The sequence below is a fragment of the Sturnira hondurensis genome, unplaced genomic scaffold (assembly GCF_014824575.4).
Source record: "Sturnira hondurensis isolate 20B ecotype Veracruz unplaced genomic scaffold, ASM1482457v3 Scaffold0000880, whole genome shotgun sequence".
Taxonomy (NCBI): domain Eukaryota; kingdom Metazoa; phylum Chordata; class Mammalia; order Chiroptera; family Phyllostomidae; genus Sturnira; species Sturnira hondurensis.
Window position 1 is genome coordinate 6,214,475 of NW_028073511.1, and position 16,556 is coordinate 6,231,030.

Below are 16,556 nucleotides of genomic sequence, written 5' to 3' on the forward strand. Positions count from 1 at the left end.
GAAGATCCATGAAAGAGATAGGACCTAGAGGAGAAAAAAATCAAAGCATGTTCTTTCATTGGTTACCCCACTCTTCCAGATTGTATACTTCTTTTCCAGTGAGCTTCGTAGATTCTTGGGCATGTGCCCTTTCAAAATAAAAAATAAAGTTATCTCATTAGGCTGACAGGCAAGAGTTTCACATGGCGAGAAAAAGTGTGTTCAGTGGCAGTAAGAGGGGCCGTGGTGTCACGGTGTGAGGAGAGGGTTTGCGTGTTGGGCCTTGGGAGCACAGCACCCCGAGGTTCCTGGAAAGGGACATGGAACTCGTGTTAGTAGTATCACCGTTCATTTGACCGAACTCTCCCGCTCTGTATGAATATATGCATGCATGTAATAGGGATAATATACGTTTATAACCATATACATGTATGTGTAGAAAAGCCAGTACTTGAAACATTTTATATGGACAAAAGAAAAAAATTTCACTGAACTGTCATTACTGATTAAATACATCGCATGAAGCAAGCTGATTTCTGAAGACAAAAATCTTTAAAACTTTGCACTTGCTCTTGAAAAACACAAATTAAAAAAAAATTAATCACCCGAATCAGGTTTTTTGGCAATATTTTTTAAGAAGGTATTGAGATGTCAACAGAGTGCCTTACCTGAGGTAGATAGTGATGATGAACTCTGAAAAACGAGCATCAACCCACTTCCTTAGGTTGGAAAAGAATGCACTTGTGGCCCAGGCCAGGTGGCTCAGTTGGTTGGACCATCATCCTCTGCACCCCCCCAAAAAAGGTGGCCAGGGCTCGAAGTTTCTCTCTCACATCCATGTTTCTCTCTCTCTCTCCTCCTCTTCCTCTCTCTAAAAATCAATGAAATATATCCTCGGGTGAGGATTTTTAAAAAATGCACTTTTCTAACTTGCTGTGCCTTGAAAAAAAGGGTAAAACTTACCTTCTAACTCCATTAAACACTACTTTAGATTCCTTTTACATAACAATAACTTGATCCTACTCAAAATACTTGGCACCTGTAGTGACAGAGTGGAATGTAGGAACACTTTAGCAGATCTGAATGTGAGTAAACTCCAGTAGTTTTGGAATGAAAAGGTGGAGTTTCCAGTTCCTTATTCAGAGTTCACAGAAGATAAGACTACCAGGATTAACACAATAGACTCCCTTCAGTACACATCGCTGAATAAAGCAATTATCTGTCCATCAAGACTATAATAAATTGTGCAACAGCGTTAGGAAGCATAGATGGCTAGGTGGATAAATGCTATCCCATCAGAAAAGGGTGCTGATATATGAGGGAATCCTTTGAGTTTGACTTATAAACTGTGTTATTTTGGAGTTTATATCATGTTACCGTTGCAGTTTAGAGAGAAATGATCTTTTAAAAAATATACTGTTGATGACATTTTTCAGTTACTTACCCATCTGAAGTTTATTAAGAGGGTTATTTCAGAGACATCTCCTGTTTAATCATGTTTAAACAATCTGTTTAAGACCTGTTGTGTAGCTATAAACACAATAGTCCTTTAATGTAGTAAAACGGACTTCTGACAGACACAGCACATAACAGGCATCCATCCATTATTGCTTAAGCTGCTGTTTCTTCCATGCCTGACCTGAAAGGGTAACCACAGCTCAGCTGACAGTGTTCGCTGGGTCGACACACTGACATGCACCATAGCACTGTCTAGCAAGCAGAGAATTGCAGAGAGGCAGACAATTGGAGAGGCCTTAGACTAGATTAGAACTAAGCACCTTAAATCAGTTTTAATGGTTGTGTTTACATTTCCTTCTTCTTCATTCCTTTAAGAAAGTAATCAGGTTTCGCAAGCGTTAAGAAAACCACCTCTTCTTGCCAGCTGGACGAGGTCCAGTTTAAGCAAGAAAATTTCCCCCTTTTTTTCCTGTCTTTTTTCTCTTTTCTTTCTATATGATCTTCACTGCCATTCAGCACAGCAAGACCAGGCGGTGGGAGCTGGCTGACTTTTTCTTGGTTATTACTTTTTAACATTTACTCCCTGTTACAGAAACAGGAAAATTGAAAATGATGTTCTGCTGCTTATAGCAGCAAATGTCGAGAGAGGAGCCCTTTGCACATTTTAATTACCTCTGGGTAGTGTTTTATGTTTTGTTTTTTGCTTAAAACACACACGCACACACACACACACACAGAGTCATATAACATGCACAAAGCCATAATAATGAAAGAGAAACAGAGAAGGTCACGTGCTAAGGAAATTCAGCCAGCATCCAGGAATTGCGTGACAGTCTGTAGGCTAGTTGTCACTGGACTCTTTGAAGAATAATGCCATCCATGTCTAGCTGGATTATTGGCAAATAAACAGTCATGCTTTTTGTTCAACTATGGAAACCGCCATTTCTATTGCTTAAAATGTTACCATTAAAGAATCTTTACGTCTCTCAGTGGGGTCTCTATAAATCCTAGTAACACAAAACTGTGGTGTGTGTGAATATATTGTAGTAAAAGAGGGCAAAGGAAATGTTTTCAAAACTAAAACACTCATGTTTTACTAAGTTTGGGGAGTAACATGTAGAAATAGAGAAAGAGATCTTTGTTCATTTCCCAGAAACTGAAGGGAGAGATGCAGTTCGATGGCTCAGGATGATGTGGGTATAGGGCTGTAGGTAGTAGAACAAGATGGGTGTGATAAAACGGACTCAGACATACCAGGTGTGACGTAATAAAATCTCTGACTAAGCCTCTCTGCTTTTTCCTATTCTGTTCTTTCTAGATCTCTTTTCCTCAGCCTTTTTTCTTCTTTCCTGGTATGGTAGCCTGGTACTCGAAAAAGAGGGCCGAGGCTTCCAAAGTCTCTGCGTACTTCCATAACTTCAAACTAATCTTTTTCCCGGCATCAGTTGCTTTTCTAAAATGAAGAACATGGTCTGGTGCAATCCATATTCTCTTACAACTTTGAAAAATTCAAATTCATATAATTTTACTTTGAATGGGATAAAGAGGGAAAGAAGCGTGGAAACAATAGTCAGGAAAAGTCGAGGGTAGCTGGATTGGAACTGGAAAGGAAGTGCCAGAGAATTTGAAGGCAGAGGCAGAGTGGAGTGGAGCTGTATTAGGACATGGGAGGGAGCCTGCAGTGCAGTCAGCCAGGTTCCCGTTAGCTCTTTCCTCCCCTGCCTGCAAAAAGTATTACATCTCCTCTTGTATATTTCCACTCTGCTTTCATCTTTCTTTAAAAATTTTTAATCCTGTTTTTCTTTGTACCTTCTGTGAGTTGTTTTTTTTAAGATGTCTCAAGCTTTTAAAGTCAACTATTTCAAGAAGAAAGAATTATATTCTAAGCAAACGTTTATTAGAAGTCCCCCCCCCCTCCTTTGTGTGACATACTGGCGCAGCGCAAGGGCCCTGTCCTTTCTTCTAGGTGCTTTATTGTTTGATTGTCGTGGTTTGCCACAGCCTAAAATCTAAGTTATAAAGGNCTTTCATCTTTCTTTAAAAATTTTTAATCCTGTTTTTCTTTGTACCTTCTGTGAGTTGTTTTTTTAAGATGTCTCAAGCTTTTAAAGTCAACTATTTCAAGAAGAAAGAATTATATTCTAAGCAAACGTTTATTAGAAGTCCCCCCCTCCTTTGTGTGACATACTGGCGCAGCGCAAGGGCCCTGTCCTTTCTTCTAGGTGCTTTATTGTTTGATTGTCGTGGTTTGCCACAGCCTAAAATCTAAGTTATAAAGGAGCTTGCATTATATACATGCAAATTAAAGTCCCCCAGGTTTTTCATTTGTATATTCATGGGAAGATCTTGAATTCTTGAACCTTTAGAAGCCTCCATTTTGAAGGAGGCTGTCCTTGAACAATTTCTCTCACACATCTATTTGTATTTTAAAAATGACTGCATATGAGTTTGGGAGAGTTGCACTTTTTTGCTGTGATCTAAACTGATCTAAACTGGCTCCTTTTATTATTAGAAGAAAGCAAATTCAGCGTTTACATTTTTTTTTATGAACTGGAGTTCTTAGAATATTTCTATGGAGTCTAGGGCTTAACTATGTAATTATGTCTTTTGAGTAGATTATGTTTTTCTTCCCATAATTATGTTTTTACCCAGGAGACTGGAAGGCTTCAGACCTCTCTTGGGTGAAATTGTTCTTCGTCTCTTCTTCCTTGTTTAACTCTGAGTTCTACATGCCTGACTGTGTACAAGGGCTGTAAGAGGGCTCTTGAAGATTTGTGGTAGTGACTGTGATTTTTTTCTTTAGAAATTAGTTTATATATTAAGAAGAGCCTTAAGACAGAGGTTCTGTTCATTTTGCAATGCCATCAGCGAAGAATCTCCTGGAAGGAGATTTGTTTATGGTCTGTGGTCCTCTGTCTGAAGCCATACGCTCAGTGCTCCAGGCTGTCTTTTGTCCCAGGCTGTGGGATGAAAAGTCCTGTGAGCTCTGGAGCCCCTGCGTACAGCACAGTGTGGGGCTGCTCGTTTCCCTGGGCTCCGAGGAAGTCAGAGGCCTTAAACATGAAGATGTTTCTTAGTCCAGTTCATTATTTTAGTCCAGAAATAGTTTTGACCTGAACCAGACAGCATACTCTTAGGAAAAAAGATGACTCAGCAGCCTTTCCCAGCAAAGATTATAGACTCATCAATTTTACTGTGGGAAATGTTTCCCAATAGCCAGCCTTTTTTTCCCTTCCTCTCTGCCTTTTACTGGACAAAAGGAGAGATAATTCTAAATTCAACAGTGTTCTTAGTTATTAATCCAACATGCAATTGTTATCTGCTTTCCCTTTACCTAGGTTCCAAGTTATGTGCTAGACTTAAGACATGACACCCATCCTCACGGGGTTCAGAGTCAAGTCCAGGAGAATCTAACATAATAGGGTTTGAAATTTTATATACATATTTTATATCACTTCATAGTAAGTTAATGCTTACTGAATGCTTACTACACTTAAGTATAACCACATGGAGTAGACAAAAAACAGTTGTAGCTGCTCTCAGCTTGCTGAGATGGAAACCAGAAGGATTACCGAGACCCTAGAGACAGAAAAGACCAGAACAATGCGATGACTCAGTTGAGACTGGAAAGGGATTTGGCCAAATGGAGATGATAGGGAGAGGGCATTCTTTGTAGAGGAGACGGCTCGGGCACCCACAGGGACTCTGAAGAACTGTGGACAGTCCAATGTGAGTAGAACGTCAGCCAGGAGCACAGAGTTGTAGCCATTGGAAGTGAGAGCGACACGTTACAACGAGACCCTATCTTCCGGGTCCTTGTTTGCTGGGCGCAGGGGGCTGTTTAATTCGATAGACAGTACAACACAACCGATAGATTTTGAGAATGTAAGTGACGTCAATGTTAGGATTTATGGACGGCAAGCTTTTAAAAATTATGGAAACACACTTCATTTTTGTTAGTTCCAGAGAATTCCATGAAATCCCTTCCTGTGATTATACAACTGGTTGGTGCCCTTTCAGAAATGCCAGGCTGCCGCTCTGGCACGTTAGCCACACCAGACGTAGGTTAGAAGCGGTTCTGGTAGGAGAGGGACGCAGGGGCCCGTCCTTGTGGACACTGTAGGAATGGGCTTCACTGGAAAAGATACAACGAAGCTGGATTTTGAGCCTGGGAGACTGGAAAATGGTGATATTAATGGAAATAAGGAAATTAGAGGGGAAGCTGGTCGGGACTGTTTGTAGTGGAGAGTATGGGGTGTGTTGGGGAGAGGCAAAGGGCTTAACTAAACATTACAGGATTACAAGAGTATAGGTCTTTGATTTTGAGACGTTTACAAACCACCAGTGAAATGTAGTCATTTGAATGTAGACAGAGAAGAGTTTCACTTTTGTCAATAGTATTTCCATCTTCACATCTGTTTAAGAATTCAGAAAATCAAGGTTTTTAATCTAGAGCCACAGTAGTTATAAAGTCTTAGGATCCGAGCTTTACATGGCTTCCCTAAGAACTCGCTTGAGTCTGTAATCTTCCCTGTTACATTGCTTTTGCTGGAAACTATGTTTTTGCTGGAAACTGGAAACTCTCTTACGATATACTAAGGCTCCTCCTTTGTGGTATAATTCCAAGAAATATCGTATGGAATTAAATTATGACTTTAAAATTAGTCAGCATATTCCCTAATCCCTCCCAGCACATACCCCTCTAGGTACCCACTTTCAAGGTGGAGAGATTGAAGGCATCATCCTCCCCACCCCCGAACTCTTATGGAATAGGCAGCTGTTTCTGTATCACTAATTTACTCAGAAGCATGGTAATCCTGATGCAGGTCCTTTCCTCTGTTCCTTTTTACTTGGAGGATTACTGTCACAGTATTCTTAAATGGTTGTATCCTGTGGCTTTAGCCCGAGAGTACTGGACCAGATTTCATCCTGTCACGTACTTGCTGACAGCAACATGAGCTGACATGGTCACCCCTGTCCTCCAGGGGAGCCCGGAAGCACAGCAGAGGATGCTCACGGGTTGCCGAAGTGCCTGCTATTGGTCTGGGACTAAAAGGATCTCTCTGAAAAGGGCATTTCCCGCGTATATTGAGTAATATAAAAGAATTAATGTGCAGTTGTAAAACTAGAAGTATCAACTGATTTGAAGAATCTGTTTGGATTAACTAGTAAATACATGCCGCCACCACGGAAAACAGTATGGCGATTCCTCAAAAAATGAAAAGAGAGCTGCCATAGAATCGAGCATGTCCGCGTCGGCGTATTTATCCAAAGAAGACGAAAAGTAATTCGAGGAGATATTCGCACTTCTGTGTTCATTGCAGCAATATTTACAGTAGCCAAGATATGGGAGCAACCTAGATATTCATCAACAGATGAATGATAAAGAAGGTATGAGATATGTGTAATGGAATATTATTCAGCAATAAAAAGAATAATATCTTGCCATTTGTAACAACATGGATGGACCTAGAGGGTATTATGCGAAGTGAAATAAGTCAGAAAGAGAAAGATAAATACCATATGACCCCACATGGGGAATCTAAAAAAAATAAGGGAATAAAGAAAGTAAGATAAAAAGAATAGTGTGCCTGTGTTTAATTTCACATACATGTTTAGCACCATGTTGACTCCTAAGATACTTATTATCATGTTCTGTCATTTGCCCCGAAGCTAGCTTTTCCTGTTCCTTCTTTTCTTATCAAAAGTATCCTCAAGCTCTGACTGGTGTGGCTCAGTGGGTTGGGCATTATCCTGAACAAAGCAAAAGGTCACCAGTTGGATTCTTGGCCAAGGCACCTGCCTGGGTTGCGGGTCTTGTCCACGGTTGGGACGTGTGTGAGAGCAGCCCATCGATGTTTCTGTCAAATGTTGATGTTTCTCTCCCTCCCTGCCCCTCTCTCTAAAAATAAATAAGGCCTTTAAAAAAATCACACTCAAGCTTCAAGGACATTGTGACCTCATTAGGGAAGGTCTCCTGTTTTGGGGCCATCCTAGGCCTCCAAAGTTGTGAAGCTGTTCTCAGTCAACTTTTACAAAAATGGGCAAAATGAGTTCCACTGCAGTGGCAAGTTTATTTTTATAGTTCACATACCACAATCTTCACGTACCAGTTTCAGATGTATGATTTTTTTTTAAGATTTTATTTATTTATCTTTAGAGAGGAAAGGAAGGAGAGAAGGTGGTTGATGAAGCCAACCATCAATGCATGGTTGCCTCTCGTGAGTCCCCTGCTGGGAGCTGGCTCGCAACCCAGGCATGTGCCCTGACTGGGAATCGAACCGCAATTGTGTGGTTCTCAGACCCACACTCAACCCACTGAGCTACACCAGCCAGGGCAGATGTATGATTTTTTTAAAGCAGAAGTTCTAATGGCACTATTACTGACTTTCATCGTGAGGTAGCTGCTCTTGGACTAAGAGAGCTGGGTGGGGAAGAACGGGACAATTAGATGGACTGTTGCTTAATGGCGTAGCAGTTCCTCATGGGCCTTCTCTCTAAGGACGTGTGAATGCTGTGACCTTTGGATCATGCTTTCTTCTTGTGCCCCTGAATTTATTGCAACAAAAGTCACATTCAGCCAAACACACTCAACTTTTTGAAGAAAAATCTGTTTTGAAAACTTTTTTTTTCCATTTCAGATTTACTTTTGATCATGATTTCCACGGAATGACTGATACTACACTGTTATAATCTAAAACAAGCTTGTTGGCAATGGGAGGGAAAAGAGTCCAGAAACACAGTCAGCAATCCTGAGTTCTCATCTTGCCACTAACTGTGTGACTTTGGATGAGTCACTTCCCCTCTCGGGGGCTCAGGGTCCTCACCTGTAAAAGCCATCCATTGCTCTAAAATTTAGAGGCTAAATCATTTCTGTTGTCATTTTTACCTCTGCGATTCAAAACGACTTGCAACAGCGCTTAAGAGGTATAGTGAGAGCAAATGGGACTTTTTCAGAGAGAAAGCATACTTTCCCTTGAATGCCCTTCAGGATAGTTTCTGACAGGGGCCAATCTCGAAAGAAGGGCGTTACCCACCAGATTCATTGGATTTCCAAATAAGAAGAGAAGAGTTTCTGAGGAAAACTCTTAATCTGATATTCTGGGCCAGAAATAATCTCTTTCTAAAGTGTTGTAATCTGATATTCTGGGCCGGAAATATTTCTTTCAACCAAGACATTTATCTAAAAGAGAAAAATATTTATTCATTCATTTATTACATAACTATTTGGTGAGCACCTACTGATGTGCAGGCAGTGAACTAGGTTGTGAGGAAACAGCTGTAAGCTAAACAGGGTGCTCATTCTCATGGACTTAGAGTCTCTCATGTGAGGCAAATAAATACGCAAGCTAATTACAGATGGTGGTAACAGCCATACAGGAAATAAATAGAGGGTGTGCTTGAGAGGGAGGAAACCCAGTCTGGGTGTAGGCAGGCAAGGTCTCTCATAGGAGGTGGGGTTTGCCCTGAGGCCTAAGGGATAGGAAGGAGGCTGGCTCTGCAGATGATCAGGGAGGGCATCTCAGGAATATGGAAGGTCCTGAGATAAGGAACTAGAAGGAGACAGTGTCTGATGACCAGAGAGAGAGAAAGGGTCCTTGGACTAGCGTTGTACTATTGGAAATGAGAGAACTGAGTAGATTCAAAATATGCCTTCAAGATGAAAATGATAAGACTCAGTAATGGATTGGATGTGGGGACTGATGGTTAAGGAGAAATTGAGGAAATGTCTGGGTATTTGTCTTAAGTAATTGAGTGGCTAGTGCCATTAACTGAGGTGGGGGACTCATAGGGAGGAGTGGGTTTGGTTTTTTTTGGATAGAAGAATAAAGAATTTTGCCTTAACTCTATACTGCATTTAAGATAGCTTTGAGACATCCCTGGGGAAAAATCAAGTAGGCAGTGAGATACACAAACCTGAGCTCAGGGAAGGGGTCAGGGCTCACCCCAGAAATGGGGGAGTCATTGGTATGAATAGTGGTATTGAGAGCATGGGACGGAGGCCCTGGCGGGCAATGGTTCTCCACCTCAGCTGTCCACCTGATCCACTCCCAGAGATTCTGATTTAATTGAACCAAGGTGCGGCCTGGACACTCAAGTTTTTCAAAGCTCCCCAGAGAGTTTTGTTTTTGTTTTTGTTTTAAATCCAGCTAGGGTGGAAGAGCCACTTCTCAGGGGAGAAAGTGCACCTGTAGAAGAGCGTCCAGGATCGACCTTTTACATAGTCTTAATGTACCACAAGAGGTTTCCACTCTTACTGATACTTTTATCCTGCTGGAAGGACCCAGTCCTTGGCTCTTCGGCTGAGGCTGAGGTTTAGCTCTCCCCGCACCATGGCAGAGTACCCTGTCTCCGGTTTAAGTCAGTGCGCCCTGTGTCTTCCTTGGTCTTGATTTCTGAGGGGGTTGCTTGGGTGCTGAGGATTTAAGTGCATCTTCTTTCAGCCAATCATTCAGGTGTTACCCTGATGTGGTTTAGTGGTAGTGGGTATTTGTCACGCTTGAAAGACAAAGAACCTGTTCAGCTTTTGTTGTTCATTGTGCTGTACGAATTTTGTTGTGGTTGTGGTGGTGGCTGTGCGGGGGCAAACGTCTGCAAGGAGGAACGCGTGTTTTTGTATATGCGCAACCACAGATGGATGTCCGCCGAGTCTCTCTAGCGTGTGTAGGGATGCTTGGTAGCTCCTCTACGAAGGTAATTCCCAAAAGGTCAGTGAGGCTTTTAAGATTTCATCTGCTCCTAAATTTTTCACCCTCTTCGGGCCTTTATTTTTGCCTCTATACCTCCTGTTACTCCTCTGAAGCATGGGGCTGAGAGAAAATAAAAGTGTACTCTCACATCCATATACTGAGCTCCAGTCTCATACAGTCTCCGTGAAAACCTAATGAAAAGGCTGTAGAAAGCAGAGGCAAAGCTTATTAAATTTTCTTGTGACCCATGGCCCACATAAAGTCCCACTGAATAAAGGAACCATGCAAGATCATGTAGCCCTCCCCTTAGCCCTCAGGGAATCTGCCATTCCAAAAATATGGCCTATTAAAAAAAATAACTTCCAGGGACAATTCCATAAGCTTTCTTGTTAATGTTTACAGCTGTATCAACATCACACCAATACTTTTTTTGTATGTGTGTGAGGAACAGAATCCACAGATTTAACTGTGACAAGTCCTATATAATTCCCTAATCGTGAAACTAGTTAGACACAGCAAGATGTATTGATGGAAGTTTGTTTAGGGTAATGGGTGAGCTATTAACTTTGTAATTGAATCCTTGCTGCTGCTTCTACTTGCTTTGAAAACCGGCCTTGACACTTCACAGGGCTTAGTTCTTAGGTATCTCATTTTGTAGATCTGGGTATTTTTCAGCCTTCCGTAGTAGCTAGGAGAGGAAGGGGAGAGAAAGCTAGAATGCCAACATTGATGGGACCACATGATGAGTGGACAGCTTAGTCAACCAAGACAAGAACCATGTCACAGTCCAGGATGAGCTACCCGTATCCAAGGACCGAGGGGTTGTTTTGCCTCTGTGGGGGCTCAGTCGCTTCATTTGTGAACAACTTACTTGCCAGGGTCTAGGAGCTGTTTGGGGTATTCTCTAAAGGTCTTTAAGAGTTCTGAACTCTCTTTGTAATCTAGATAAAAGTCATAAGTGGTGGAAAAAACAGCCATCAACAAACAATGAGTTAGTTACCCTATTTTTTTCTGATCATTTTCCTCCTGATCTTAGTCCCTCTGTTTTAGCAGATGCCCCAAACTCGCACTGGCAGGAAATAGGGTGGTGGGTGCGTTTCAGTTAATGGGTCCAGTTGGAACATGTTTGGCTGTGGAGACAGCTACACTCGTATTACCAAGCCTTGGCTTCCTGTCTGTTTTCTTTGGGCTGGGTAGGCAATGAAAAAGGAGACAGGAAAATACATTTTGGGGCAAATAAAATAAGGAATTTGTCTTATGAAGACAGCTTATAGTTGGGAAAGTCTAATGTTCAACTTAACCCTATCCTGATATTCCTCTTGTCCTATACTAAGTGGGAGGTGAGGTGTTCTTGCTGCCCTTGGAATATACCTTCCCATTCTTAAAGGCTCTTAACCATCCTTCTGCAAGGTTAGTTTTTTTGTTTTATGGAGATTGATCCTCATTTGCTTAATGAAAAGGCAAATTCTTATTTCAGTCTTCTTAATGGCTCTTTAAATCAGCTTCAGTCACTTAACATTTCACTAAAATGTTGGAGTAACATACTAGGACATCAGTGGAGTATGGAAGAAGGAATAAGGAACATGGAAGAAGGAATCTGCAGTGCATTTCTGTGTACGTGTTAGACATTGTTGGGCTGGCTCACCGCATCACGACTGTACAGATTCCCATGGAATTCATGTTGCACCAAGACAGTATCGTACTGTTTATTACGTATGATTTGATGACTTTTAAGAAGTCTTAGTACCTTGGTTATATTTTAATTTGTATATTTCTTCCTTGGATTTTAGACTTGAATAAACTAGAAGAGAGAGAAAGTTTTTTTAAAATAATGGAGTCTCACATTCACATGATAACCCAGAGGGTATTTTTCAGTTTCTTTTACAAAACCACAGTAGTAGATTTTAAGTAAAAATGCATTCTTTGTGATTTAATATAGTTTATTATATGCTTTCAGGCTTTGGCATATCACAAAATTCCTCTTGAGAATCTGAGTTTCTGTGCCTCTATTTCTGTTTTTTCCCTCTTTAAAGGGTTCTAGGATTGAGTTTTAATTTTTCAGAAGAGAGTCTCAGTGAGGTATTCATTGTAACGTAAAAAAGAAAAAGTCACTGTCGTCATCATGAGGTTTCTTTTTGACAATGTGTCTCTGTCTCTGCCCCAGCTTGGGGATGGTAGGTGTCACACGCACAGACTCTGAACTTTCAGGGGAGGTTTCAGCCTTCACGCAGCAAGAGAACACACCCCAGTACACAGTCGTCTTTCCCTTCCTCTCTGAAAGGGGGAGAGGAGGCACCCAGGGAGTTCCTCTTGAGCTCCAGCGTCCCGGCCTCGCTGCCGGTGCTGGACTCTGAGTCAGCCTCTGGGACCCTCAGCTCCCCATTTGGAGTGTAGAACTAGGAATGCTTGCCACTAGATGATGCTTATAAAGCAATTTGAAATGGAAGGCCTCAAGTAGACACTTCATTATGAATACCAGTTTTGATAATTCCTTGGCTTAAACCCCCGGTATGTATGTTCACATATCTATTTAGCATGGTCAATTGTTCAGCTAATTAATATGCTTTTATTTTATGATTTGCTGTTTCCAGGGCACAGACAGAAGCTTGATGACTCTAAACCTAGTTTGTTCTCTGACCGCCTCAGTGATTTAGGGCGCATTCCTCATCCCAGTATGAGAGTAGGTGTCCCGCCTCAGAACCCACGGCCCTCCCTGAACTCTGCACCAAGTCCTTTTAATCCACAAGGACAGAGTCAGATTACAGGTAAGACAGACTCCTAGGTTTCACTTGCACAGACTCTGGCAGGCTGGGGGTGAGGGGCTACCAGATGAGACGTGTTCACTTCAAAACTCCTGGACCAGTGAAATGGCTGATTATTACAGAATCAAGACTTGAAGACACTGACCTTCTTGTTTATAAAAACAATTCCAGTATTCAATAACTTTGGGTTGAAACGCGGGTAACGTTTCTACTGATGCTGGATTCAGTAGCCACGTCAGTCTGCACACTGGTGGAATGGTAATGACTATGTTCTCTGGGAGAATGTTTGTTACACGTTTCTGTACTGTGTCCAGGTGGTGCCGGGGAAACATCACACCCTCACTATTAGAAAATTAGAGTTACTGTCTCAGATTTGGGCTTAAATTTCTTTTATGTATAACTATTTCATTAAGTTTTCTTGAAAATTGCCCAGGGCTAACAGGAAGCCTTGATTGGTGGTTATAAGGCAAGGTCAATGAGCGGCTATTCGGGCAGACCCAATTTACTTCTGATTTCACATTTAACTCTCTTTCCTCAAGCGACATTTCTCTGTGCATTCTAGTAAGCTGCTTACTTTACCTTTACTCTAAAAAAATTAACATCAGCATTGGATTGCAGACTAATTCACATTTGATACAGTAAAGATGCCCAACTTTTTCTTTTCTCCAGTCCCACTTATACAAAAACAGATCTTATTTTAGCACTAGTCTGCTTTTGGGTCATGCTGACAAGAGAGTGTGTTAATCATCGGAGACCTTTAATTTGCAGATCACAAGTATTGAGAGCTGAAAGACACTCTACACATCATCTGGTTGCTATTGTTGGCAGCGGTGGACTAGAACAGAGGGGAAAATAAAACAAAATGTACAATAAATTCTCAACATGGATATTTTTTAATGGTTAGGTTTTTATCTGTAGTGGTTAGGTTTAAGTGGCCTCAATGGTTTATAAACATAATTGTTTATAAATTAAATGACCACCCTTTCCTTCTCTCCTGCCCACATTAGTCATATGTCTTTTTGGATATTTACTTAGTGTAGGTTTCTATGGGCATGTGACTATTAGTCTGAATGTACTGGTATGCCTGAGTATCTGTGTTAAAAATAATACAGAGTTATAAAAATAAAATATCTGAGCACTGAAGAGAACCAGATATCTGCATCAGGGAAGAACCTTAGTAGTGCTCTGTGAAGGATAGCCATGTTCGAGCCTAAATAAATCTCTCAATGTTGGTATGTAGGAGTCAGACAGTTAGTGTGTTTACTAGACATGCGTTCTTGATAAAGTGCAAACATGAAAGAAATTCACGCTAATGTGAATTTGAAGCTTATAGCTACAGGTATCACTGCATTTAAAGTAGTGAACTTTGGATCACTGATTAAAGTTCATCATACCTGTCCTTTTGTCTTTATAGTAATCCTTAGACGGAGTGTGTGTGTATGTGGAAGCATGTGTGCCCACTTATAAAAGTGTTTATATGTCATTTGTAAGGGACTTGTGATGGCTAGTTCTAGATATTGATATATTCTAGTTCTTAATCACTTGCTAATTATATTTTGCTAATGAGTAATGCTTTTAAAATGATATTTGGAACCTGTGTGTTGCTAAACTCACTTAAGAAGTTGCTTTTCTCGAGATTTTATCCTCAGGCCTAAAGATGACATCATAAAATAGAACGAACCAAAAAGTTGTGAAGAAGAGCCACGCTTTCCCAGCAATGCCCCCCTCCCCCTACCCCTGAGTGCAGAGCGTGGGGGGCAGGTGGATTCGAGAAGAGCATCTGAGCCGATTGGGGGTGTGGCCCCCTCCCAGGCCAAGCTCTCGTCCTTTGGAAGCTCAGGAAGGTTAGGCTCCTTGCCTGCAGTTTTGCAGCCAGTGACGGGTAGAGCAGAATTAGGTCTCTTGACTCCTAGACCAGTACGGTTTTTCTTTTACAATACCATGTAGCAACTCCATCATGACCACTTAAAAATAATGTTTAAATATCTGCTGGCTATATTTCTAGAAATGAAAACAGAAAACAAGTTTATTTCTAGGTACTGAGAGCTTTTTGGAATTCTATTACAAGGGTATTAGCTCTGTATTTTGGGATTGTAGCATGCTAGAATTGATTTATAGATCAATCTTCTCACTTTTTTAGAGTATCCACAAGGTATTGGGCCCAACCACTTTCCAAAGCTTTCCAAATTTGAAGATTCGTACACACACAGGTGTCACTCCTCCCCAGTTCTGGGCACGTGCACTGTCTGTAACTGCTCCCGTGTTGTTAGTGAGGCAATACAAGCGTCTGCCCCTAACCAGGGATTTCTACCATGTAGAGTTCTGCCATGACCCAAACGGTTAGGAAAACCCAAGAACACCCATGACAGCAGCAACTTCAAAGTAAATTGAGCAGATTTTATTTTTTCTCTCTAGATGGATGTTCTTGTCTATTAAGTATGATTTAGAGCCTACCACATATAGAGAATTGGGTCTTAGGTAATACAGGGAGAGAAGAAAAGTTCTCTCCTTGAGTTCAAGTCTAGTTGAGGAGGCAGCTACCTGTCTGTGCCCCAGACTATGGCGTTGTTGTCCCTTGAGTGCACATTTTTCTCTCTGCACACCCTACTTATCTCTTCTTCCTACAGTGGCCTCTCCTCTAGGTCACTGTTACCTTCTTTAGGAAAGAGCCCTGTAAACTTCATCTAGAAGGTTGCCTGTCCATCTTCTAAGCTTTAGTCAAGAGTGCCTTATTTTAGAGCTTCTGTGAATTTGCTTTTTTCTACCCTGCTCGATTATAAATTCTTCGAGGGATTTATTACAGGGGTTAATGTTCTTTTGTACCTCCTAGCGTAGTGGTAGCATCCCATTAAATGTTGAATAAATAAAAGTCTAGATGAGAAGCTGTCAGTGCAGGAAGGGCTGGAGCATCACGCCTTGTCAGCATCAACTGTTCTTTCTAACTCCCCATCCCAGGGGGTCACTGTTCCCTGGTGCTGAACGAGAATGGCAGAGATCACATTTCAGTGCAGCACGTGCCTAGTGAAGCCATTTGGCATCGTCCTAGTTTTAGAACTACATATTGCATGATTAAATTTAAATTCTACTTAAGGGCCTATCTGTAATGGATTTTGTGACTTTGTAATATGGCACATATGCATTTTCAGTTCGTGGAATCCTTCGGATAAAGACCTTTGTGACAACAGAGGGCCCACTTAGCTCTCATTGGCTTGGCTTTTTGAATATCTCAGGCTCTTACCCCCAAACTGAAGATAGTGATCATGGCTTTACAGTCACTACTAGTTCTCGCACTTGCCAACATAAAAGGCCAGTCAGACTCCCAGAAGAGCGAAATGAAATTAGAAATCATAAACTGAGGAAGTCATAACCACTTAGTGTTTCCCATGATTATTCTTCAGTGTCTCTTGCAATTCCTAGGCTAGAGGTTCTGGCCATGCGGTGGGCTGGCTTCTGGCAGTGCCAGTCTGATGGTGTCCCTGGGCTGTGGTCTTTAGTGGCTGATGCTCTATCTGAGGGCCCAGGGCCTCCTAACGGCTTCCTGAGGAAGTAGCTTCCTCTGTACCTTTTCTTATCTTTTAGACATCTGGTGTCTGTCTCTGGGTGCTAGGAAACACCCAGTGTGTCGCAAATGCCTCCTTTGGATTTAGAACGTGGTGAGAGCTGTCTA

The 16,556-nt window shown here is 41.6% G+C and overlaps 1 protein-coding gene across 6 annotated transcripts in view; it reads left to right on the forward strand.

The window, feature by feature from the left end:
- RUNX2 (RUNX family transcription factor 2) overlaps window positions 1-16,556 on the forward strand; it is a 230,142-nt gene that overhangs the window by 55,184 nt on the left and 158,402 nt on the right. For 4 of the 6 annotated variants that reach the window (XM_037054020.1, XM_037054028.1, XM_037054038.1 and 1 more), the window contains one exon: window positions 12,719-12,892. The exons of the other annotated variants lie outside the window; for them this stretch is intronic. In XM_037054020.1, coding sequence (XP_036909915.1) covers window positions 12,719-12,892 — 174 coding nt within the window. The remainder of the gene's footprint in view (window positions 1-12,718; window positions 12,893-16,556) is intronic. 6 annotated transcript variants of the gene reach the window in all.